The 27,234-nt window shown below is 37.3% G+C and overlaps 1 protein-coding gene across 3 annotated transcripts in view; it reads left to right on the top strand.

The window, feature by feature from the left end:
- KLHL32 (kelch like family member 32) overlaps positions 1-27,234 on the top strand; it is a 121,723-nt gene that overhangs the window by 20,376 nt on the left and 74,113 nt on the right. The window contains exons 2-3 of one of the 3 annotated variants that reach the window (XM_066180518.1): positions 6,333-6,415; positions 8,928-9,108. In XM_066180518.1, coding sequence (XP_066036615.1) covers positions 6,393-6,415; positions 8,928-9,108 — 204 coding nt within the window. In that variant the 5' untranslated portion in view covers positions 6,333-6,392. Of the gene's footprint in view, positions 1-6,332; positions 6,416-8,927; positions 9,109-25,006; positions 25,327-25,380; positions 25,516-27,234 lie in introns of those variants that run through there. The other 2 variants (XM_066180519.1, XM_066180517.1) reach the window with 2 other exon arrangements.

Here is a 27,234-nt window from a genome sequence, read left to right as displayed (position 1 = left end):
CTGGAATGCAACAACCTCTTCCTCAGGTGGTAGCTTAGGTAAAATATGCCTTAAGTTACACAGATGACCATGAACCTGGCTTTTTATTTCGTCTGAATGTGTATTCAGAAAAAATCTTCCAAATGCTGATATATTGAGATATGTAGAAGACGTAACACCACATAAAAGATTAAAAAAATGAAGATTTTCTACTCATACAGCCTTTAGCCCTTCATTTTATGGTTGTATTTTATATTTTTGTTGTTTAAGATCTTAATTATTCTATGAAGTCAGATGGTAATTTGGTAGTAATAGAAAATAAACCTCATTATAAACCTATAGCTGATGGCTTGAAGATAGCAATGACCTTTCCAGTCTCACAAGAAAATAGTTTGTAAGTAATCAGAAGAGTTTGAATTTTTTGTGATTTAATTTTATATTTATTTTGCTGAATTTTATCTTGAGATGTTTTGACTGACTTCTGTTTTCCCAAACAAATCCAGGTTTTCAAATTTTTTATTTCCTTAATGTTGTAATTTGCATTAAATCTAAAGAGTTTTTTCAGTACTTTGAAAGCTTTATCTTAATAGTCACTGTATTGAGGCACTAAACTAGTTGAGCAACTTGTGTTTGAGCTGAGTAATGGTTTCACTGGCAACATTGGGCAGTGGCAGGGTTTTTCTCGCACTTGACATTCTTGAACATTTTTTATGGAATGAGAAAAATCTTTCAATTCTCAAAGATCTCAATGAAACGAGGAAAAAGTGGTGTCTCCCAGGCATGTGAGAAAAGTGTGTTAATGTACTCAGCAGAGCAGGTTTGCAGTCAAACTTAAAATCTGTTTCCAAGTGTTTTCTTTTTGACAAATTAATTTGGATGTGATTAAAAAAAAAGTGGAAGATAATTTTGTCCTTTATTTTCTGCAAATAGTAAACCCATAGTTTTGTTTCTGAAGAGACTCTTACTTTGAGAGAAGGTGAAGTACAGCTTGAAAGGATGATTTATTTTGACTTACTAAAACCACAGGCAAAAGCAGAAGCTACTGTGAATAAGGATCCAAGCTAGAACAGAAAATTGCCATTGGTAAATCTTAATGGTCTAGTTCTGTATCAATGACAGCCTCTGTCAGGATGTGCTATGATGCCATTCTGGAATGAAATAAATATAGTGTACTTCTGTTAGCTTTTAAAAGTTGTATTTTCTTTTTTAATAAAGGCTGAATTTGAACGAGATATTTGGAGCTGTCAAAGTGAAAATACCATTTCATTGCATACAAATGCTTTATCTTCATGACTCATCCAGTTGGTTCAAAATGTTACTTTTTGGCAGGAAAGTTCCCTTCAGTTTGTCCATGTGTCTAACTTGAAGTGGTGTGGATTTAAGTGGAAATGTTTTTTAATACTTAAAATGCACACTTGCAGAAGAAGTGATTTGATGGAAAGAAGATAACTAATTAAAGATAACTCCTTGAAAATGCAAAATATCTTTTAAATTATATATATATTTAGTATTTCTAGTCTTTTTAACCAGTTCTTGAGCATGTGAATTTTAATAAATTTCTCTCTAAGCTAGTTTGGCATACAGCAAATTTAACATAAGTAATGTTGAGTTACTGTTTTCCAACATAACAACAGTCATAATTAAGAACGTTAATAAATATATCTAAATGAACTATTGTTATCTGAAAAGATACGTCATCTGTACTCGGAGAAATGAAGAAAAGCCCATGTTTAATGTGAAGTTTTATGAATCAACAGCTCTTTATGGTTACTGACAAGTGAAATGAAGTTTATGAACGTAAGTAAAAGCTACCTATGTGAAATGAGATTTTAATCTGTGCTTAAATACTCAGGGTTTGGATACGTGGTTTGAGTGAGTTAAAATTAATTATTTGAAATATATTTTTGATAAGTAGTCTTGTTTTAAGTAATATGGTAATAGATAAATGAGTGAGTTTCCCAATTCAAAATAAAAAATTAAAGGAGAAATTAAAGGGCTTTTCATACACTGCAGGACTTTAAAGGCAGAGCAGTACTTAATTAATGCAGTGCCATTCCCTGAAGTTTAGTGGTAAACAGAAGATCAGCAAGTTTATTTGTGATGAACTAGGTGAGAGCTGTCTTAAGTGGTACCAGTGTAAAGGACTCCACAGTTCCCAAAGTCTCCCTGCATCCTGTATTAAAAGATGAGTAACAGAGATCTCCCCAGAGAGACAAGCCAGTCTCCTGTCACTCTCTGAGTGGTTCTGAAGCAGCAGGGGCGGTTGTGAGGAACGAAGCAGTGGCTACTTGAAGACATCCCCAGGGGTTCTAGGCTCTTCTCCCTCCCTCCAAATGTGGATCATCACAAGAGCAGAGATTGCATCTGGCTGCAGTGAAGATTTATGTGTGTTGGCTGCCTGGATCTCAGTGGACAGTTTGAAAGACATTTAGCTCAAATTTTTTGTTGCAGCTTTTCACAGTTAAGCTATTTTCTTTGTGTGGGGAAAAAAGGCACCAAATGCTCTGTAATTTTCTACCCTGTCTTTTAAAGAAGTTCTGATCCTGGCCATGTTTGCAAGAGAGCATCTTTTCTGTCTACAAAAACATCTTTTGGTATCTCTTGAATATTGTGTTACACTGAACTCTGTGAAGTGGTAGTTACCTGTGTTTCACTTTGATTTTTCTCACTTTTTTATTTGTCAGTCTTGCCAAATATCTGAGAGGGCAGAGTCTCACCTCGCCCATCACAATGTGTTACCTAGAACAATGGAGGTAGTCAAGTGGGATTTTTCTGACTCCTACATAGGTAATTGAACCCCTGTTTTCCCCTAAACCTAGGCTGGGGCTCAGGGGATAGGAGTGAGAGAGTTCAGTAACTCCTGCCTAAGAAGTAATTACTTTAGTAAAGAAGAGAGTACAAGCTTTTTGTCAAACGCTATTTTATTTTTGTATTAAGAACACATTTAAAATCAGGTTTTTTAAATAATTTCATTTTTGACCTAACAAAAATAATGCTTATATCATGTTCTGAAAGTGAGTTCACTCTGAAGTTGATTGTAACTCAGTTCTTATTTACTTAGAGCAAATGGGAAGATTATTGATGAAACCACCAAGGTGGTAATTGTTTTATATAAGCTTGAATTATGTAGAAAACCTGCATGTTTTCAGGCATTATTAATAGATTGTCATTTCCATTATGAATATACATTTTTACTAGTTTTCAAGGAAAAGGAAGCATAATTGGAGTGGAAAAAGATGTTTCTTAGATACCCAGTATAAAATACAGAGCCTGTTTATGCAACACAGTAAGTTCTGTGATGATCTGGACTATGGTTTGGGCAACTCTGTAAAATCAGATATGTGAACTTGTCACTTCAAGGGGGAGGAAATAGTGAATTTTGGGACATTTAAGTTATTTTCAGAAAGTAGATTGAATATGAGTTTTATTTTGATCTCCTACACCCTTCTCCCCTTAATCTAATCCATATTCTGGTGGCTTGTGTTTTCCAGAACTAATCAGAAATATGTTCTCACCTTCAGTTTGTTTCTAAATGATACAAGAAAAACAAATGACCCCCCAAATAAACCCATCAAAAAGGATGAGAAAATTCTTTCAATACCTCTTATGCATTCTGTGTAAACCATGAACATGGTATTGGCTCCTCAAGATTAATTTAAAGGAATGAGACTTTTTCTGGGAAAGGGCACATGCATTCTGCCAATAAATACTCTTGGTTACTAAACTACTTGGTCTAATGTCTTCAAATCAGTGTTATATCTAATTAAAATACAAGAAGAAATACTGCCTGCTTAAATATGGTGGTTTTTTAGTAATCTTTGAACAAATAATTCCTGAACTCCACTGGTAATTTAGATTAAAGAAGCAGCATCGTCTAACAGTGTGCAATGGGTGTGGCAGAGTAACACTTCATTCCAAGATTCCCTGAGAGTGCCAAAAACCTACTGTTTATTTTGCTGTGTCATAAGACTGTGACAAAATATGTATAGAAAGACTGACATTTTTTCAGGCAAACAGAGCGAACACTGTTTTGTTGTATTAGTTTGTATTTTAATCATTTGCACGGACAGTTATTTCTTTGGAATTGCTTACCTTTGAAATCCTTAGATATACTGTGTTTACATAAGAAACTACAGTTGAGGATTTTTCTTTTTTCCATTTAGGAATAGTACACCATTCCCTACCAAAATATTATGTTCTTCCAGAGGTAGCTGGATCATTACTAGTTTTATTCATTTGCAAATTTTGAATTTTAGCACTTTGCTAGAATGTGAAAAAACTAATGAAGCAATACAAAAATAAATTTTAGTTGTAAAATACTGTAGTATTGGGGATCAGTGTTCATCGCAAAATCAGAAAGAGTGAAATAATATATTATTTTAAAAAAATGGTTTTGGGCAATTTTAGCAAATATCTCAAACCTAGGATGTAATGAGCATTTTCTGTGTGGCCTGTATTTTTCCTGTAATTTCCAGCAATAAGGAGTATTTCACTATAACAGAAGTATTTAGGTGGATTTAAAGTTTTCCATTTAAACCAAAAGTCTTATCCGTAAGTTTATGAACTAATCTTTTAAACCAATTTGATTACTTCAAGTAGTTAAATAGAAAGGTAATAGTATGTCTTAAACATTCTAATGCAAAGAGTTTCCTTAGGTACCAATCACAGTTTATATAATGGAGATGTATCCAGCTGTCTGAAATAGAAATAAACTCTTGGTGCAAATAATTTTAGAACTGCTCCAGCACAACATCTCTATGCAACAGGTGGAACAGCTTCCTTATTTTTTTTCTTCCAGTAAGGATAAATAATGCTTTCAAATTTCCAGTTATTAAAAATGTTGAGCTGCCTTAATGCTATATGGCTAAATAAAATCATTGCAGTAGTGATTAAATGATTTACACACTGTACTCTTGTGTACATGGTGGACATTTAAGTGACGCATGCAGTGCTTTGGAGCTTTGGAAGAGAAAGGAGGAGTGCCAAAGTTTAGGGAAGATTGAATTGTTCGGGTAAAAACACTGAACGCAGTGTGGGACTGTTTGACTGTTTTGTTAATTCTTTGATGCATATACCTTAATTATTGTAGAAGGAGTGCTTTTCCCTGCAGGTCTTCATCCTTCCTCTGTTTGCTCTCACAGCTGCATGTGGTTTGGGTTTTTTTTTTCCTGTGTGTGTGCCAGAGAGTTTGGACCTCTTAAAGTTCAGAGAAAACTCGAATCTATTTTCTGCTGGTCTCTGGATGGTGTAGGATTTCCTAAGGGCAAACATCAGTATTGGTGCATGGGTGTATACCAGAGCAGGTACATTGATGAAAAATGTGTTTGCTTCCTTAGTTGACAGCACCAGCTTACTGTGCTGTGTTTTTCTGTCTCTTGAAGGATAAGGTGAATTGTCATAGTAGAACTAGAATGGTGATCATTGATGATGAGAGTGAAGTGTTCTGAAGCCACCGTTGGAAAGCACCGCATGCTCATTTGCTTAGTATCTCACTGAACCATCAACACGAGTTCTCTATGACCTCACCCATCTGCTCAGAATTGCAGTCTTTTTGGAAAAGGGAGAAAAATACGGAAATCTTTCCATTCTTCAGATTTTGCTGAATTGTATTACTTCAGTATTACTGAGTTACATTAAACAGTTCACACATGATTTAAATAAGCAAAGTAGTGTATTTTTCTTTTTGACTATTCTGCTAAAACCTATTTTTTCTTTTATAATTCTTATATGAAGTTGAAATGTCTTGTCAGCTCTGCTGGCTGCTACATGAGTTAAAAATTTGCTGTACAGCCCCGTTTTCAATAACTTAGATTTTTGGACACTTCAGCTGTTCTGTGTTTATTTAAATGGCCACTTTAGTATTTTGCCTTTTAAAAGAAGAGCTTTTGTGTTTATAAAAATGATTGTACTATACTATTTATATTTGCCAGAATGAGCATTTAGGTTGGAAAAGACCCTTAGGATCACTGAACATAAAAACTGTGTGTTATTCTGGGAAGTAAGCAAACACTAGTACATGCTTTTGGCTTACTCTTTATGTTGAAGGATTTTTGGTACAGTTATTTCCCTCCTCACCTTCCCTTCTCTCCTCTTCAGCTTTTTTGAAATTATATGTGTTCCTGAGTTTGTGGAAAGCATTCCTCAAGGGAAGTAGGGGCAGGACATTCAGATGGAAGGGTGTGACTCTCTAAAAAATACTAGAGAAAAGACCACTTTTGAGTACAGACCCTGCTGTACTCAAATCTAGACAGTGAAAGTTGCTTCTGAATTGCACATTCTGAAAGTATTGATCTTTAAGGCTGAGGCTGTGTATGCTTTGAATTTTAATGTTTCTCTCCATTCTCTTTTTCTAGCTGGAACACTTGCAGCTTTCCCTAGAGGATTATAAGTTTTAATATTCAGAAGACTGAAGGATGCCATCTGAGAGGTGCCTGAGGTATAGTACTTAGTAGTGTGTAGGAAGTTATTAACATTCAGGAAGATGTTTACCAAAGATTCAGTTAAGAAAGTAAAAAAAAAAAAAGTAAAACTAATAATTTTGTTCATTAGATAGGAATTCACATTATTAAATACATAGCCATATTGTAATCTGCAAAATATTACCTTGTTGTTACTTCTTAGGCAAGGAAAACTGTACCTGGGATTGATTGGAGGCCCACAGTCTCTTCATACATTATCTTATTTATGCCTAACTCTATACTTGGAATTTTTGATTATGGAAGCAACTGGCATTTTACATTTATGCATCTGAAATGGTGGCTGGTGATAATTTGTGGTGTGTGTTCAGGACATAATATTTTCCAGTTATGTGAAAGGTCTTCCAAGAATTCTCTCCAAATTTATTTTTCTGCCTTCCCTTCTGTCTTTTTCCCAGTGTAGCCTTTCTCATTTGTTTGAACCACCCATTCTTGCAACACAGATTTTGTAATTTATAATTTAATTACTTTCTGGGAGAAGAACACAGTTCTTTCAAACAGAACAGTCTGCAGAATTTATTAACTGAATTAGTTTTCTGCAGAACTTTGCAGTAGAGTGATATGCTGGTGCTTCTGTTTTACAGAGTACTTAACACTCTGATCTGGGAGCTCAGAAAACTCCCTGATATGACTGGAACACCTTATCATTCCAGTTTTGTTCCCTTTTCTCTGCCATACTTCTGCAGCAAAAGAGAATCAGAACTTACTTGCTCTTAATTTATTGAAATCTATCAACTGACAATATCACTGCAAATAATCAATCCTGTTATGTTTAATTAATTTATGTATTTTCTTTCATAAATCTCAGTTAAATTGCATTTCATGTGTATGCATGTGTTATTAGCACAAGGGTTACAGGCAATTGATTTTTCACTTTGGTCACTGAATTGAAAAATGGATTATGGTAGAACTCAGTTTCACATCCCAGATATGTTCTCTATTGAATGAAATAGTCCTCTGGATGATGGTGAAAAAAGCAAGAGTAATGAAGGTCTTGATTTACAGCACTGGGAGAGAGGCTAATAAAAACAGAAGTAAAGAGAAACCATCTCAGTATTGTTATTGTATTATACTTGCAGTACTTTTAGTCACTTTGCTATAGAAATTACAGAGGAGAAATACGCGTTAAAAATAATTCTCTTGAGTTTTAGCAAGTTAGATTTCTTGATAATTGTCATTTAGAATATGAGATGGGTTCCACAAACAGAACAGCTGAAGAAAAAAGAATAATTTGAATGAGTCCTTTTGAAATGTGTTCAGGGCATGTCCATATGTGAAATCTAAATCGTCAGAGAGGCAGTAAAATTCAGATACACATTATTCCTGTGTTAGTCCTCTTTGGCCAGCCTTCTTCTAGAGGCAATGTTTTAGTTGTTGTCTTTCTAAAAGAGCAAGTTAGAATAGAGCAAACAGTCTGCAAGGGAGGTCTGCAGTAGTTTACAGATGCCCAGGGTGGAGGAGTAGGATGGGCAGAGAAAGGAGAGTAGAGCAGGCCCACAGCTGCTGCATAGTACATATATGCAGTGAATTACAAGACTGTGCTGGAAAGATGATGGGTTATTCACCCCTTTAAGAAAAAACAACTTTACTTTGATTTATGCTGAGATGACTCTCTGTAAACTCACCTTCTATAAAAACATATATGGATTCTCTGGCAATATAAATTGGTAGTCTCACAGAATTCAAACCAATTGCATTGTTTTGTACCAAAGAGGATTTGCTGATATGTTTTGATTTGTTTCCATTTGCATCAACAGTTATCTTGTCTCTTCCTTCTGCTACAGAAAAAGGAAGCTGCAATCAGACAGTCTTAGACTGGATTATATGCAAATCTATTATTCATACATGAAAATATTCAGAGGTGGAGAAGGCCTTGACATTTTAAAATCGAGCAAACATCCTCCCCCTTCCCCCAACACAAAACAGACAATCAAAAAAAAACCCCACCACAACACTTCATAAATATGAATAGCCTGAAGTGGTCTGAAAACATTCAGTAACTCAGCATTAGACTTAAAAAGGCCACCTGAGACCCTGAAGCATCATTCTTTTTAGCAGAACTTCTTGCATATGTACATATACCCTCCCTTTCTCCACTGCTTCAGTTTGAACCACTTTAAGTTTTCTGGTGGTTCATCGACCTAAGCCCTCTATTGTTCTCATTTAATCCTAAAATAATTCTGAATGAATCCTGTGAGTTAAGCTGACTTCTGGTACAGGAAATGAAAAGTCAGAACCATTGAGGTTTTTAAATTTGAGCATATGATCAGTTTTCATAATGCTTTGTTATTTTGGGCTTTTCTTCTGGTGTCTGTGCTGTGTAAAGATTTTTGCCTGACAGGGTTCATGACTTTTTTGCTTTCCAAGAATTATCAAACTATCTTGTCTTAGAAAAAGTTGTTCTGTATTTCTGACAGAATGTGCTTGTTTCATACTTTTTTTTGACAGAATCTTTTCCCTTTCCCCTCTCAGTGTTCAGGAGATGCTGACAGGTCAGAGGCTTTGCCAGTCTAGTTCCCACAACGATGCTGTCCTGGCAGCTCTGAACCAACAAAGAAGTGATGGCATACTTTGTGATATTACCCTTATTGCTGAAGAGCAGAAATTCCATGCACATAAAGCAGTCCTGGCAGCCTGCAGTGACTACTTCCGAGTAAGTCCCAAAATTTTTCTCAGTATATAATAATATTAAAAATTATCGTTGTGAAGGATGGAGATGATTATAGATATCATATTGAACAAGATTTAAATTTGAGCCTTTTGAAAATCCAGTACACTCACTAGAGCATACAACTTTAAATATCCATAGGAAAAAAATGTTAGAAACATAATTCAGACTTTTAAAAATAATTATTTATGTTAAGTCTTCCCCTCCCTCTGCCCCCAACAGAGATAGGCAGTGCACATTTTTGTATGAATTCAATGCCCCAGTAAAGTGAGGAAGTGGAAGATATTTTAGTATGTAGAAATTTTTGTAGAACATATGAGAGTTGTGATTAGAGGATGGTGAAGAGCAGACTGAGGGAAGACCTCACTGTGGTCTTCAGCATCCTCACAAGGGGAAGTGAAAGGGCAGACATTCATGCCCTCTCTGGTGTCCAGTGATGGGACTTGAGGAAACAGCATGAAGCTGAGTCAGGGGACATTTATGTTGGATATCAGGGAAAGTTTTTCACCTAGAGGATGGTTGAGCACAGGAACAGGCTCCCCAGGGAAATGGTCCCAGCACCAAACCTGACAGAGTTCAAGAAGCATTTGGACAGTACCCTTGGGCATGTGGTGTGACTCTTGGGGTGTCCTGTGCAGGGCCAGGAGTTGGAGTTGATGATCCTGATGTCCCCCGTCCAAGTCAGTGTGTTCTATGATTCTATGATTAGAGTATGGAAGTATGGAGAAAGGGAGTTTAAATTTAATCTTTACTGTGTGGCTGGTGAGGCACTGGAACAGATTGCCCCAAGAACTTGTGGCTGCCCCATTCGTGGAAGTGTTCAAGGCCAGTTGGATGGGGCTCTGAGCAACCTGGTCTAGTGGGAGGTGTCCATGGCAGCAGGTTTGAAACTACATGATCTTCAAGATCCCTTTCAACCCATGCCATTCTATGATACCATGATAAATACAATAAAGTTCAGCTTGAGAGCAGATTTTTGTTGTATGTAAATGGTTGCCCTCGAAGAGGAAGCCACAGTAATTTTTTAAATGTGATAAAACTTATTTTCAGAAACAAGTTTTTCCAATACATAAAATAAAATGTTCCCTGGGAAATCTGATTCAGACAATTCTAGTCTAATTCCAATCTAAAATTGGAGTAACTGAAAAATTGTGTTTGCCCATAGGAAAAGTATTCTTCATATGAAGCAGTTCTACTAACCTTTATTACAATGTGCCCACTCAAAATGTTGGACCATCTATATCTCTGTAGTTGACTGGTATTTTTAAGTGTGAGTCATTCTGTTGTTAATCAGCGACTAAAGCTGAAATTAATTTAAAGGTCTATTTTCTCTAACAAAGTAAATTTATTAAATATTTTGACTACACAGTAATTGTAGTGTTAGGAACTTCTTTATGGGGATCTTTTTGTCTTGTTACGATAGTAATACAGTGTATGACAACTTCTCTATCTCTCTGATTACCTGAGCAGGGTTTTTATCTTCCTGTCAGCACTCTCTCACTTTTGGTTAGAATTTAGACTTAATTTATTCTGTGTATTTAAGAAATGTTATTAACCTTGATGTGACTTTTGCTGTGATGGTGTTGAGCCAATTGATTGCTCATTTTTTGAGCTTATCTTCATGCTTATGGGTTCTGCTACAGCATAGTTTGTACTGCCACGGTTGCTGATGTTGCTTCATTATGATGCCCAGGCCCTGCTGTAACAGAGATTGCTTTGCATTTTTATTTCCTTTCCACCCCAATGCACAGAGAAGGATTCTGGATCTTTCTACCTGTAGCAACTGCTATGTATACTTGCCAGTGATAGATATAGTGGCTGTTGTTCTGGTTGGGTTGAAATATTTTTGTAAGGGTGCCGTATCATCCACACCTGTGACACTCTTTCCAGAGCTCATTGTACCCTGTGCATAGAAACATCATGGAGTGGGCACCTATGCCCAGTGTTCCAACAGTGTGGTAGGAACAGCTTCTACTTTGGTCACTTATTGATTGGTGTTGAGATTTGGGGCACTGTGATTTATCCTGTTATTTCCAGATGAGTTACTTGGTATTGACTGGACTGTTATTGCAAATTAAAATCTTAATGCCCTTTATAGCTACACAAACATTTTCCATATAAAAAGTGTTGAGAGAATGCTTTATGCAGCATTGAGTAATTTGGTCTGCCTCTAAACTCTTATGGTTTGGTAGGATGTATTCTTCAGACTTTAGGTATCAGCTATAAATATGGAACCTGTGCTTTCTAAAATCAAGCAAATGGGTGTTTTATTAATAGACAAGGATCTTTTTTAAGAATATTGTGAAGTAAGGTCTATATTCTGGAGGAGGATGGCAAGAAAGTTACACTTTGTTCTTGATTTCAATAATTTAGAAAAAGCAAGAGTCGATTAAAAAGTAATAATGTTTTGTATTTAACCTGAGATTATTGATCTTTATATATCTAAGGGGATTTAACCTAATTTGAGCTACTTGGGTTTTCTTTTTCTAAGACTTAGGAGAATGGATCAAGCTTAATTTTAGAGTTGGTGAATAGAAAGAGGCATTTCCAGGGGATGCTAAGAGAGAATAGCAGATTTATTTAGAATGACATGTATGACGATCTGGAAGTGCCAGATTGCCAGATGTCTCTCAAGTGGCCATAAAGGCCAGACTCACATGCTTCAAACTTAGCTGTCAGTATTATATAATTTTTACCCTTTTTTTTTTTTTTCCTGGAAGAATTCTTAGATGGAACTTTAAGATTTGCTAACTCTAAAGTCATTTATGAAGAACTTACTGCCATGTGAAACTTACCTGGATGGACCTGCTGCTGGCCAAGGCTCAAGCAAGCAGGGGATGATAGTAATCTGTTAAGAAGGGGGAAAAGGTTATTGTGCAGATATTGTGGCCAGAGAAGAGCAGGGTAAGAATATGAGAGAGGAGCAACTGTCCAGACACCAAGGTCAGTGTAGAAGGATAGAGAGGAGGTGCTCCAAGTGCTGGAGCTGACATTCCCCTGCAGCCCATGGTGAAGACGTGGTGAGGCAGCTGTGCCCCTGCAGCCCATGAAGGTTCATGAGGATGCAGAGATCCACTTGCACCCCATGGAAGAGACACTAGCCAGAGCAGGTAGATGCCTGAAAGAGGTCTGTAAACCCCTGGGAAACCTGTGGTGGAGCTGGATCCTGGCAGGGACCTGCAGACCCATGGAGAGAGAAGCCCATGCTGGAGCAGGTTTCTTGGTAGGGCTTCTGGCCCTGTGTGGAACCCATGCCAGAGCAGCCTGTCCTTCAAAGACTGCACCCCATGGAAGAGTGACCCACACTGCAGCAGTTTGTGGAGGACTGTTGTCTGTGAGATGGACTAACACTGGAGAAGGTTGTGGGGAACTGTTTCCCCTTGGAGGGACCCCAAGGTGCAGCAGGGGGAGGAGTCCTCTCCCTGAGCAGTGGGGGGAGCTGCAGGTGATGAACTGACCATAACCCCATAATTCCCTGTCTCCACGCACTGCTGGGACAGTAGGGAGAGCTGAGAAGGAAGAAGAAGTGCAGGGAAGTTGTTTTGAAGATTTATTTTACTTCTCACTATCCTGTTCTGATTTTGTTAGTAATAAACTCTATTAATATCCCCAATTTGAGTCCATTTTGCCCATGATTTGCTGAGTGATCCCTCCTGTTCTTTATCTCAACTCATGAACAGTCCATTATATTTTCTCTCACCTGTCATTTTGTGGAGGGGAGTGAGAAAGCAGCTTTGGTGGGTGCCTGGCATTCAGCCAGCCTCAGTCCACTACAGTCTTTTTTCCGGGTCTCCAAAAATATGTTCAATTCTATGCAGGGCTTTATCAGAATGAATACTTTGTTTTCCCTTTTTTGCCAGTATTCTAAAACAACTTCTACAAAAGACTAGATGTTTGCTTTCCATGAAGGGTTCGTATAGTTTTCTGCAGTTTTGTTCCATGACTACTTTGATTCAGATGGATCTGCTTCTTAAATTGTAGTGTTTTCTTGAGCGGCATATTTTCTTAGAAATTGATACTTGTGTAATTCTTTTACTGGAACAAAAAGTTTGTTAACGCTTTAGAAGGATAACTAAATATGTGTTATTTTACAGACTGGTGCAATTGGAGTCACTTGTGTGAGAAAGAGTGGGCAGAGAAGGCCAGAAGTTTCCTTATCAAATTTTCCTTGAGATTATAGTCTGGAGTAAAATCTTTTGCTTTCCTAAGACAAGCTGGAGACCTGAATTTCAGCAAAATACTCAAAGGCCAGCCTTCTAGGGTAACAGCAGGCCTTCCATTCATCCTGTTGGTATGGTTAGTCTCACAGTTCCAGCTGTGCAGAAACATTGAAGTTTAAATCCTAAGCATAACTTCGGGTTTGGAAGTTTGTTACATTTGTACACCGAAATTTTTTGGGTTTTCTCTTTATGAAAAAAATCGCTTAAGGAGTTGGGTACAAAGACTCTGTCCCTTAAGGAATGGGATACAAAGACTCTGTATAGGGACTTAAACTGCAAGATTAGAAACTTGAAAATTAGAAGTGTTAATTTTTTTTCTGCTCCTGAAGTACCTCTTCTTTCAAAATGTCCTAAGGAATATAGTAGGTATCTCCATACTCTATAGGACTACTATAAAGAATAGTAAACATCTGTATTTTTATGCATTCTTTTTAAAACAACAAACAGCATTTTAGGCAAACTTTTCCATATTGCTGTGATTTGCCATTTGTCTCAATCTATTGCACTGAGACAAGGCAGTTGAGTTAATATGTGTAACTGTGATAACTCTAGCAAGCTAAGTCATTTCCAATTAAAAGATTCTTCTGCTTTTTTCCCCTCTGGGAGCAAAATGAAATGTTACTGCATGACTTCATTAGTAGGCATTTACAGTGTTGGCAGGTGATTATGTAACCTCAAGATTTTCTTGTACAAAACACATTAGTTTTCCAGTCAGAAAAACTCTTCTTCTTCCCTACTTTTCATTTGAGTGGGTTTATAGTTGCAGGACTTTGATCTTTCTCAAAAAGAGAATTTAGTTGAACAATTATATCAATTATCTGGAATAGATTTTAAAATGTCAATAATATTCTAATTCTTCTTCCACAAGGAGCATGCTCAATTCTTAGAATAATTTTTCTAATCCAAAATGAACTAGTAGATAATAATTTTGCACACAGACTTTGTACTACTAACTGTCACAGTTGATTCTTAAGCAATTTCTTCTCAGGGGTTTTCTGTGCTTTCTTTCCTGCCCGTTGTCAGATAGTTTCCTCCTTTGTCCACAACATTGCTGATTGTTCCTATTACAGTATATTATATTGCACTGTTTCATGATAAGGTTAGGGAATTAATTTTTATAAACCAATCCCTGAAGATTGAAAGGGTGATTGATGCAAATAGCTTTCCAAGAAGTTATGTTATACTAATCATAAAGAGAAAAAGGCTCTCCCTGATATATCTTAGAGATAGATCTAAAGACCTAATTCTGAAAAATCAGAGTTACCTGCTGCAGTATAATGTGATTTTTTCATTCAATATTTTGCCATTGGTATGTGTCTCCTAAAAAACCAATATCTTCCTTTCTATCGTACCCTGAAAGTGATGCTACTTCGGAATTGCCTTTCCAGATAACCTTTAAAAATGTAAGCACTTCCCATTGGGCCAAATTAGCTCTGTTCTTCCAAACAGCAGTTCTACATGCAGTCCTTCTCTAGCCTCAGGCCACATATGGATAGCTATGGCTGCTTCTGAACTTCTTGGACAACAGGATAAGGAACAATGGCCATGAATTTAAATAAGAGACATTCCACTCCATCTGTGGAAGAACTTTACATTGAGGGTACCATTGCACTGGAATGTGCTGTCCAGAGAGGTCTTGAATCTGCCTGGTTTTGTGAACATTTTTCTTATATGCCACCTGTTGAGAGTGAGAACTCAGTGCTGCTTGCTTTTCATTAAAAGAAAAAAAAAAAGGAACTTGTCTAAAATAGGAGAGGCCTGGAAAAAAAAAAAACGGAATTGAATTACTAGGATATTATAAATGTTTAAATACAAATTAGAATGTTAGTACTAATTATTCAGTAATCCAGTTACAGTTGAGTGTCAAGAAAACTGCACATTCCTTCACTTCTCAAGATATTGTTTGTTATAGGCACTTCAATTGTTTTACTAAATTAAATCAAAGCATTGCAAGTAATATAGCATGGATAGGTGTGAGGTGTCTTGTGTAATGTTTATCTGAACAAACTTTTACTTCTGGAGTCTATACAAAAATGGTTTGCAAACTTTTTAAAGCTTTCTAAATAAGTACTTCAATATTCTTTCAAAATGAAAAAAAAAATAAGGAAATGTATCTGGGTTATTTTATTTTGTCCATCCTTATCTTTGTTTCTAATGAGTTTTTATTCTGTGAGGCTCTGAAGCGATTTTTCTTTGCTGCAGACTGAATTCCCACAGTTCAGCTGTGTTGGTGTTAACAAAAACATCTACAAGAATCTTCTCTTTTCTGAATTCTGTGTTCAAATTCCCAACAGTTGTTATTCTGTCTGCATAAATATGTTTCTGTTGCAATTTCCATAGATAATAAATGAATTCATTGCAATTCTGTCGGTGTTGAATGGTAGCCAATACGCTGTGATATGATCTTGGGTTTTTTTTTCTTTTCCTTTTTTGAAGTGCCTGTGTGGTTGGTGTGTGCACCATGGTTGCATTTGGCCAAATCGACTCTGCAGTTACTGAGATAGTTAGTGGGATGAGCTACACTAGGCTGTGGCTCAGTGTCTCAGATTGATGTGATAACAACATGTGGTGTTTGGCTGCTGAATTGATACATTTTCTCTGTTTAAAACCAGGAGAGAAAGGAGTCATTACAGCCATGTTCCTCTGGTTGTCCATTTTCTTTACCGTCTTCTTTGCTTGCTCCAGGCTACCTCAGTTCAATTTTGCAGTGCTGCCATAACAAGTATTCTGAGTTTGGGCTGGACTCAGCTGCATTTCTATGCTGCTTAGTGTTTGCCTGTGAAAACCAATTTACTGGGGCAGGCCTGTGGCAGAGAAGTATTTTGTACCTGTTTTCTTCTCAGTCTTTATAGTCTGGTGAAGAAATCTTGTGTTTCAGGACATTGTTGGATGCAGTAGATGCTCTTCTATATCTTGTAGTCTCTGTCAGTATCTTCCTACACACCCTCCTAAAACTATTCTGTGGGTGTAGTGGAGCTGAAAATACCCGAGGGAACTATTTGGGCAGCATATCACTTTTAGCTTCACTGACTAGGACCCACATACCATTTTGATAACATGAGAAGTATCCAATAAAAGACACAGAGAGATGTTAGAATCTTTTAACATTCTTGAAATAGCTGTTTTTCTTTTGGGTACTCCCTCAGGAAGTGTTCCAGTCTCCTTTATTTGTATAAGCCCATTACAATGCAATTCTGGCTTTTGTGTTGCACAACATGCTTGTTTGAATTTTAGAGGAAATACCTTTCTTTAATTAAATTCTTCAGTTGGGTCATTGTCAACAGTGCCTTTGTTTTACACCATGTTAACACCTCCATTTTAGTAGATTGAAATATAATATTGGTGAATTGAATTAATGTCACTGTAGGGTTTAGTCTTGTGGAAGATTGGATTTAAGCAGTGGGACCATTGCATTTGACTGTCCTGAGCAGCTCTGTAATCTGTAAAGTGCTGGTTGCTTATCTTTGGCAGGAGTTTGTCTGCCTGAGCCAGCCAGTTTGCAAACTTTAGCCATCAAAAATGTCTCTAAATCCCAATCCTAATGTGTGAAAGTGATGAATGAATCAAACTGCCTCTCAATCTGCTACCTGATAGGCAATGCCTCAAAGGATGGAGACCTTTAGCAGCCTAAGGTGAGAGCATAAGAATGGCCACACTGGGTTGGATCCTTGGCTACTTGCTTTAGCAGTAGCTGTTTATGACATCTGGTGAAAAAGAGTAAATCCAGTGTAAGTGTATGTGGTGTATTCCAGAGAATTCCTCACTTGTTTTCAGGGACATTTCAGACCAGGGTATGATTCCTGTCTGTTCAGCAATCCTTAATAGAACAAGCTTTTATTTTCTTTCCCATTGGGCCTGTGTAAGATTTCTCATCCACCTTACAGGGTGGCCAACTGTAAGGCCACTGATTTCTACCAGTTTGATTCCTTCTAGTTTTTCTATTGGAAAAGAGAACCATTGGTTTCTTCTCATGTCACTCAATCATCGCTTTTCCAGGCTGGAAACTTTTGACTTAATCAGATGCTGTTTAAATGGAAGCCATGCAGGATGCTTCAGGAAGTTTCTTGCCCTTCAAAGTTTTGACAGCTCTGGTATATGTTTTGTGACCTGAGGGTAAGGGAATTGCATGCAGTAGGCAAGGTGTAAATTTCTGTATGGGCATAGGATCGATTTCTGTTTTGTTGTTTCTTGCAAAAAAAAATTCTAAGCTTTTTTTAAATTATTTTTATTGCTGAGGACTGGGATAATTTTTATTAAACTCATACGTTCATTTTTATAATTGCCATTTTAGAAGCCAGCCACTTACTCCATGCAATCCTTTTACAGATTATCACATTATCCATGCCTTTACTACCTTGCATAGCTTTGCTTCAATGGACTTTCTACCTGCACTGCTCTCACCCTTTCCCAGAACTGCTCTGCATATGTTGCTCCACTGGAATCATCATGCCCTGTGAAAACTGGCTGGTCTTTTCTTGTTCACTGTTTCATGTATTCAGTCACTTACCCAGGCAAAGATCTCTCCTCTTTTCTCTCTTGCCTAGTTTGCCTTCCAGGCATTCAAAGTCCTCTGTCAAAATCTTTTTGTGAATCCACATTGTGAAAAAAAATGCTTATAGCCCAGCATAACATACTCTTCCCCATTAGTTTGCATCTATTATTTCTCTATGTATAGAACACAGGTTTGTCTGTGTGTATGTGTGCAAAAATCAAACTACCATCTCTTTGGACATGTGGAACATTCTTAGCTACTGATGAAATAACCTGCCCTTCCAGGGCCATAGAGTGCCAGTTATGCAAATAGGCAACAAATGTACACAAAGCCCATTTTATATAAAAATTAGGAATATTAGGACAACTTATGAAATGTTCATCTGCATTTTCAGGAGCTGTTGTAGCTGGCACTTAATCATCTACCTTGTCAGGGTTAGATTTCAGCCAAGAAGGAATAGGTGTCAAGACTGGAGAATTTATGGGCATAATTAAATTAATGTTGTTGTGGTCTGTTAGCTCCGAAGGGGTTTGTTTGTTAGAGTTGAAGGAAAAGCCAAAGGATAAATGAGCATGGTCAAGTGCAGACAAGTAAAAATAAAGTGAAGAGATGATTTTGTAGAGGCATTTGTTCCAGAGGAAATAGCTGATAGAGGGTAGAGCTTAGCTGATGATAAAAACTACTGTGACAGATGACGGCAACATTAACACAAGCTTGGTTAATCAAGTCATTCTTCTTTTATTTTGCAAATTGTTAGTGTTCGTTTACTTTTTTAGGTTTTTATCAGTAGAAGAGTATGAAAAAACAAGGAAAAATAGTCAGTAAGCTGGTTTTATTACTTTGTATAAAAGAGTTTAATAAATATGTTGGTGGGAATTAAGGGTGGTACTTTAGCAAAATTGTACTATATTCTTAATGGAAAACAAGATTTAGAATCATAATGGAAAATAGAATTATTTTAAGGGATATGAAGGTTATCTAGTTCAAACCCTCATAAAATGGGCCAGATAGGAAATATATCTAGCACAAACTTTCATAAAATGAACCATTTGAAATTTCAGCATTAGGCTTCTCACATAACAAGGGCGCTTTTGCAGTTATGATGCGGAATAGGAGTAATTGCCACAGTTTACTATTGCTTGGAACATTTGCATGTCAGTGTCTAATGACATTTACATCCCATTATATAAATGGCTTCTTAAAAAGGTAATTATAATAACAACTAAGATTGTTGCTACAGTTCTGTTAGATTAAGCCTTGCTGTACAACTGTTGAATTAGAGCCTGCATACACTAAGATGGGACACTTGTCTTAATGGTGTTGTAGGAAATACGTTTTTAAAATGAAATCCCTTAAAGATGTCCAAGTTGGGATCATGGTCTTTTCCTTGGAGGGGAAAAAAAAAAATCACAATAAGCTTTGCCTTCCTGAATTAAATGCATTGTGGTAGTTAAAATGCTAGTTCAAGGGCTAAGTGACTTTTATTGCGATTTTATTCTGGGTTTGCTTCTGATATCACTTGCTAAAATCATCGAAGGACGTGAACAATAGGCTTATGCATTCACTGGGAAGCATTAAACCAATTTAAGCCAAAATTTGCAAATGTGACTCATGCTTTTCTGTGCTTGACTGGATACGCTGGGGAAAAAAATCTGGTTTTAGTTATGCTGCTTTCTTTATTCTCCAAAAGGCAGGCCTGCTTATGGGTGTCTATTGTTAGGACAGACTGTACATTATTGGAGTTTTACGCAGTGCTTTGCATGGCAGTGTCCTTGCAATTCAGTTTCCTTGCATCTGCCATAAAGTAAACAATATTTTTGATATTCAGGGCCCTCTGTGGTGACTTATTAATTTGAAATATTGAAACTAATAACTTTACTGTATCTGCAATAGTTCACCGTTTTGTGTGGTTTTTTATTCTGATACAGAGTTGCACATGGAAATTGTAGAATTGTTTTGTTTCTGTGGCACTATTTAGATTTTGAATATGAGTCTTTTTAGTGATGATGCAGCAACTCAATAGGAGTAGCATGCTAGAGAGTTCCTTTTTCCAGTGTGGCTTAAATTACGTTTGTGTACCTTAGCAGAGCTTTGGGGAAGACAAATTATAGTGTTAAACTCTGACTATCAAAATATGAACTATGTTTGATGTAGGTTCACTCAAGGATATAACTTGAAGAAATTTGGGAGTTGTGTTTTTTTTGTTTGGTTGGGGTTTTTTGTTTGGTTTTTTAAGTTTTTGGTGTGCTTTTTGTTTTGTTTTGTTTTTTTTAATCTTGAAGTTTTTATTTTGACTGGGAATGAAGACCCTGTGCCTTGTTATAACCGAGAAAATCACGGTGTTCTTGATGGAATACCCAATATACAAACAGGAAAAAAAATCTCACACCCTTACGATCTCTAAACAGTAGGGTAGCTCTTTATTGCAATTTTCCTTACTTATTTTGAAAGATACCAAGAAAGGGTTATCTTTTTGTATCCAGAGTGCAACGTAAAAAGTGCCTTGTTTATATCCTTATTTGGTAAGCTCTTTGGGGCTGTCTGACACTGACATGCTAAAAGAAACTCCAAAGGTTCAGTGGAATTTGCCTTACTAACAGTAATATGTGACTCTTGAATACTGTGCATAAAATTGTATAGTTTGCTGCTCAGTTTTATTTCTTTAACTATATATACTCCTTAACTATGAATGATAGCTGACCTTTCCATTTCATGGGATTCATTTTAGTTGCTTGGCAAATGCTTAAAAAGCAATGTTTAGGTAGATTTCATAGAGCAGATGAATTACTGTAGGCTCAGTTATCAGTGACTGATGTTATGTGACATTTTCTCTGTGAATTTATATAGAAGTTTTTTCAGAAGAATTGTGTAATGAGCCTCTTAATCATATTTCATGCAATTGGTATTGATGGATGTATTTTTCAGTGTGCAAGAGACTCCAGAGGACATGACTGATTGGCTGATGATTGATTTAGGATAGACAGGCTTCAATTGGGAGGGAAACAAAGCTAGTTATAAGAAGAACAAGGCCCATTTTTACATGCTGTAAAGAAACATTCACATATTAAATTGGTTATTTTGATAAGTATACATTGCACATCTAGAGCATCGTTGATATTTGATGTGGGCATGGTCATCTGTCAAAGCAGTATTTTGACTCCTGTTCATAGATTCTGAATGTATTCTTTTTTGTTGTGATAGGTGAAAACAGCAAAGGAAAAATGACATGGCTTATGTAATGAAGAATAAGAACACGAAGCTCAGGACATCCAAAGGTTATTTCAGGAGTAATAGAACAAAGTAGATGAAATAGATTATGATTTTTTATTTAATATTACTGTTACACGAACAGGGAATTGCTATTTTTAATACAAACTGCAAAGCATAACATTTTGGCCTGAAAACGTTTGTAGCCCAAATAGAAAGGATTATGTCAGGACTGAATACTTAGTAGCCCAAGTGACAGATAAGCTTACGTCACAAATCAGAAAGAATGTGCCACTGATCAACAGATCATTGATGCCAGTAAGATTTCTCACAGGCTTGAAGTTACACGTGAAGTGAAAACAATCTTGAGGTATCACATCATAACTGAATTCCCTGAGCAGTGTGGGAAATTGATCTGAGATCTCTGAAGTGTTGGTTTACTTTCTTCATAGCTTTCCTGATGCCTGAGATGGGGAGTACAATGAATTTCACCTTAAGAAAAGGCTATGGAACAGGTGAATGTAGAATTAAGTGCATATGATCTGGGAAGTGAATTTGAATAAAACACTGCCTGTAATGAAGAATCCTATCTATTTTAAAATCATTTTTAAAAGAACTCAAGTCAGTATCATTGTTTAATTGTGGAGGCAGAAATTTGAGATGACAAATCAGCTCTTTTAAATGAGTAAAACAATGCTAGATAGTGTTAATTACTTAGAAAATTCAATGCAACAAGTTTAATGGCTAAGGAAAACCTTGACTTCATTGATCAGTTCTTTAGCATGTAGTTTGCTAAGTGGAGGTAATTCTAAAGTATCCCTGGACATTATTATTGTGTAGCTAAGTCTGTGGTAGAAAAAAAATTTGTGAAGGTCAGGGCTATGCTTTGGTGGGAAGTTCCAAATGTTTGTTTTGTGTTATAGTGGACTTGGATCTTGGGCTGCTACCAAAGCAATGTTTGAGAAAACAGAGGGAGGAAATGTTACCCTTGGAGTTACTGTAGATTGCTGTAGTAAGCTCAGTTTCTTTGCCCATTTTTGAAAGCTTGTATTTCTTTTGAATATTGCATTTAAAGTTTAATCAAACAAAAATGGAAAGTGATGAATGTCTCTTCACAGTCTTGCTGAGGGAACTTAGAGATATTTTAGAAGTTATTGCTATGCACTGGAACTATGTGCTTCTTTACTCCTAGAAGAGGGAGGGTATTTCTTGAAGGCCTCAGGTCAAAGCAGTAAGGTACTTATGGTTTCAGTCACAGTGCTATCTTTTTAACAGCATAAAGCATAACCATTTGTTCATTTTACATGATTTACTCATCTCCTGACACTGCATTGTTTTGATTGTTTCTTGCCTTTAAGGCCTCTAAGATACGTGGAATTCACTGATGAAATTTGCTTGTGTAAAATATGTACAACTTGGTTGTTTTGTGATCATTTGCTGTTTACTATGACTGACATGGCTGTAAGTTTGATGTGCACAAATGAGGAAAAGCTCATTACTCTCATGGATATGGAACATCTGAGTAAGAATAGTGACTCAAAGGCAAAGAGCAATTTTGTATGTCACCATTGTGACAGTGAGCAATTTGTATTTTGGGGATTTTGACACACATCTTGTGTGTCTGTTACCCAGGTATCTGTTCCTGAAGTGGTATGTTGTGAAGGAGCCCCTATATGTTGCTGCATTTCTGCCTGACTGGTAAAGTCAATGTGTCTGGACATTTTAACAGTAATACATTATTCTGATTTGGTGGTATTTTACATCTATTGTGCATTTTGCTTTTGAAAGCTGAGCAACATGCTGAGCATGGAAAGTCAGACACAATGACTGTGCTAAGCATCTTTTACTTCCACTATTCTGCCTGGTTGCATCGGATCTGATCACATCTACGTCTATACACCCTGTGGTTGTGTGCCATTCAGTTTTGAGCTCTTGCTGTCTTTTGTATTCTATGTTTGTAGAAGAAAATGCTTTACAAAGGTGCCTGTGACTGCTGAGGGCCAAGTTGTGAAACTACAGGTGTACTTTGTGTCAAATGCCCACCAGCTTGCCACATTTCTTTGAAGTTAAATTTTCAAGGGTCTGAGAATTCTTTTATGGTTTGAATATTTTTATCTAAGGACTGTGTATTTTGTTTTCATTTTCCTTTGGGTATAGTTCTGTAGCTTTGTTTCTGTTTCAGGCCATGATTAGAAGAATGGAGGGTTGATTCCTTCCTTCCTTCCTCCAAAAAGAGGAGCTAATAAAGTATCTGCCTGCCTCACGAAAATAAAGCCATCCAAATCTGTAGCATATTAAATAAGTGTGACCTCAGGTGGAATTCCACAAATGGAATATATCCATTTGTGTAAGCATGTTGAGACCTGACTTTTGGAGCAGTTGCCAAAAAATAACAAGTGGATTGTACTTACTTTGCATTGGGGGATTTGGTTTATTTACTTAAAATCTTAACTGAAATATCAGAATTTAAACAATCAATTTATTGACCACAATGTTGGCTAATTATATGATTGGGTGACAGAACAAGATCTGGATATTTAAAGAAGCTGGAAAAATGGCAAGTCCTCTCATCATTGGGTTTTATTATAGAAGGGATCTTTGGTTAACACTGGCAACTTAAACTTTCCAGTCTCATGAAGATATTGAAGCAGAAATTAAGCATAATCAAATAGATTTTATTTCAAGCTGAAATGTTTTAAGATAAAGTGTAATAGCATTGTTGAATGAAGTCAATAACTAACATGATTAACATTTCATGTTTAGTCAAATTCGGTAGCTTTTCTGATAGGTTTGACTTTAAGTTGTGCATTTGTCCAAATATTTTGTATTTCATTTGTTTTTCTTGTCTGTCACTTCTGCATTCGCCTGGGATATTTATCTTATTGCCTTGTTTTTAATGTACCCAAGGGAAAAATAAAGTAGGCTAGTAGCCTTATATTAAAAGCATGACTGATGGATCTATATAAGCTGACAAAATCTTAGAGTGCTTTCAGGGATGCATCTGAAATTGGAGTTTAACAGCTCAACTGTAACTCATTCTCCAGGTACTCGCAAAGTCTCAAATCAGAATGTAGTGGTACTTTTTTTTTTTTTTTTTTTTTTTTTTTTTTTTTTTTTTTTTACAGTTAAAACTACAATATTCATGTACAGGAGTGCAAATTAGGGACTGAGTTTGAGTTAATCTTATGCCTATGGTAGAACAGATTTTTTTCCATGCTGGATTAAACCTCAACAACTATCAGGCTAAGAAGGAAATTTGCCTGCTGGTGAAGGCAGTGTGGATCAGTGAGCAGCATGAAGTTCATTTAAGTGGGAGACTAATTTCCTGGAGGCTAATCAAGTTCAGCTGAATGTGAACTGTCTGAGGACCATCACAAGCCTTGTCTTTTGATCAAATTCTTTGGCTTTGCTGAAAAATAGATTTAGTTCCTACTCAGTTTCAAAAACCTGCACCGACTATTTGAGGTGTGACTACCTCAGTGGACAAGGGAAGAGCTACAGACATCATCCATCTGAACTTCTTTTTCACCCAGTCTCCCACAACATCCTTCTCTCTAAATTAGAGAGAGATGGATTCAATGAGGGGACTGGTAGATGGATAAGAAAGTGTTAGGACATTTGCTTCCAGAGGTCAATGGCTTAGAGTCCTGATAGGCCTCAGTGACAAGTGGTGTCCCTCGGGAGTCTGTATTGGGACCAGCGTTATTTAATACCTTCATCAAAGTGATCAAGTGCACCCTCGGCAGATTTGCAGATGAAACCAAGCTGGGTGTTGCAGTTAACACACCTGAAGGACAGGATGCAATCTAGAGGGGTCTGGACAAGCTTGAGAACTGGGCCCATGGGAATCTCATGTGGCTTAACAAGACCAAATGCAGTGTGCTGCACCTGGGTCTGGGCAACCCCGGTATTAAGACAGGCTAGGGGATAAACAGATGGGAAGTGGTTCTGCTGAGAAGGATTTGGGGGTGCTGGGGGATGAGAGGCTGAACATGAGCCAGCAATGTGCCCTCACAGCTTGGAAAGCCAAATGTGTCCTGGGCTGCATCCAGAGCAGCGTGGCCAGCAGAGAGAGGGGAGGGGATTTTCCCCCTATATTCTCTTTCCATGAGACTCCACCTGGAGTGCTGCATCCTGCTTTGAGGTCCTCAGTACAGGGAGGACTTCGACCTTTTGAAATGAGTCCAGAAGGGGCCCAGCAAATTTATTAGAAGGAGCACTTCTCCTGTGACGAAAGGCTGAGAGAATTGTGTCTGTTCAGCCTGAAAAAGAGAAGGCTTCAGGGTGTGTGTCCTTTTGTTATATAGAGAGAGCCTTCAAGAAAGCTGGAGAGGTACTTGTGATAAAGGGATGTAGTGATAGGACAAGGGGAAAGGCTTTTAGTTTAAGTGAAAGAGAGTAAGTTTGGATTAGGTATTAGAAGAAATCCTGTACTGTGAGGATGGCCAGGGAATTTGTGGATGTCATGTCCCTGTAAGTCTTTAAGGCAAGGTTGGGTGGGGCTTTCAACAAGCTGGTTTAGTGGGAAGTGTCTCTGTCTACGGCAGGGGGGTTGGAACTAGGTAATCTTTATGGTCCCTTCCAATCCAGGCTGTTCTGTGATTCTCCACAAAGCCACAGTTCTGTGTCCTACTGGCAGCTACAGTTCTGATAGCCCACTGCACACTTAGACTGTATCTGTAGTTATAAATAAGGTGAATGAGGGCTTGTTTTCTGGCCCTAAAAAGACTGGCGTAACATGGCTTGTGACAGTATAGCTAAACCTCTGTGAACATTCTGGCCTTGTCCATGCTACCTCTTTGGGACAGCCATGGCTTGAGTTATCATCTGGGCATTGCCTGGGAGAGTGCTAGTTGGCAGGGATCAAAGCTCTGCTGGAGGTTGTGTTTCTCAAACACTGTGGGTGATTATGGACAGTGACTGAGTTAGTGGCCTGATCCTGCTGAGCTTGCTAAGTTAAGTGTAGTAACAAACCCTGTGTAAATACTATGTTAGAGTCTCTGTGTTAAAATAATCTCCTAAAGGTAAAGTTAGTAAGTGTACACTTCTTGTGTACACACAAGAAGTCATGCAGGAATGATTCGTGATTTACAGATAAGATTCAGTTAAGTGTTTCTTTGTAAGCTTAACTCATTGTGTGGAATATTATCCCTTGATCAGAATCACAACTGTATTAGTAACACTGTCTTTAGATGGTTCTTGTGTACAGGTCTGTAGTGTACAGGTTGCTACTGTAGCATGGTTGGAGGACAAAGAGCATCTTCTACCTCTGAGCATTTCCAGCCTTTCTGCAGGCAGTCAGTGACAGGGTTGAGTGTACAGAAGGCGTGCAGATCTACCCCTCGGTAGACAGGTGTTGCTTTGGGACTTTAGTCTCTTTATTCAGGAATTGGTGTGTGAAAGGAATATTTTCCAAAACATTTATCTAGTAGTGAATTTCTGAGAAGAGAAGCTTATCTCTTCCAGACAGTGACTGCACGTCTGCTTTTCCAAAGAATAGGTGGCTGATGAGTACCTTACAGCTCCTGGCAAGCTATGAAGCCTTGCATTAGCAACTACATGACAACAAAATATCCAACTCTGATTACATTCTTAATGGATAAGGAAAGTGGCTGACCTTGTTAGAAGTCCTTTTTTTCTCCTTAGGTATATTTCATGGCTGTGTCTTACTGTATTTGTTTGAAAAAGCTTTTAAACTATTTGTTGCTTCTTTTCTGTTGCCAGCTTAGAAAAAGCCCTGATATCACTTTGATTCAATAGAAATTGCAAAAATAGAAGGAATATCTGTATAATGAATGCCATTCTTGCTTATATTGAATGATTTCCAGGAAACAGATTTATGCCAAATTATGGTGTTTTAATGATGAAAAGTACTAATATTTTCTGAAGTAATTACTAATTTGCAGGAAGCACTCAGTTCTTGAAGTCACCTGTGTCTAGGTGAATCATGGAATAGTTTGGGTAAAGATGATATAGTCGTTCATATGTGCTGTTACAGAGGGTAGGGCTTATTTTTTTCCCCTTTAAATTCAGCACTGCTTAGTGGATAGATTGCACATATGAAATCCAGTGAGCTTGTTAGCTGTCTCAGCTTCCGCAGGTATCGGCCAGAGTATAGAAAGAAGGTAGCAGGGGTTATGTCCATGAGAAGTGCTTTGTTACTGGAGTTCCCCAAGATGTAGTTTGGTAGCC

This window comes from Chamaea fasciata, unplaced genomic scaffold, assembly GCF_029207755.1.
Source record: "Chamaea fasciata isolate MVZ Bird 193981 ecotype frontalis unplaced genomic scaffold, bChaFas1.0.hap1 SCAF_3, whole genome shotgun sequence".
NCBI classification, from domain to species: domain Eukaryota; kingdom Metazoa; phylum Chordata; class Aves; order Passeriformes; family Sylviidae; genus Chamaea; species Chamaea fasciata.
This window is presented reverse-complemented; position numbering and strand designations above follow the sequence as displayed.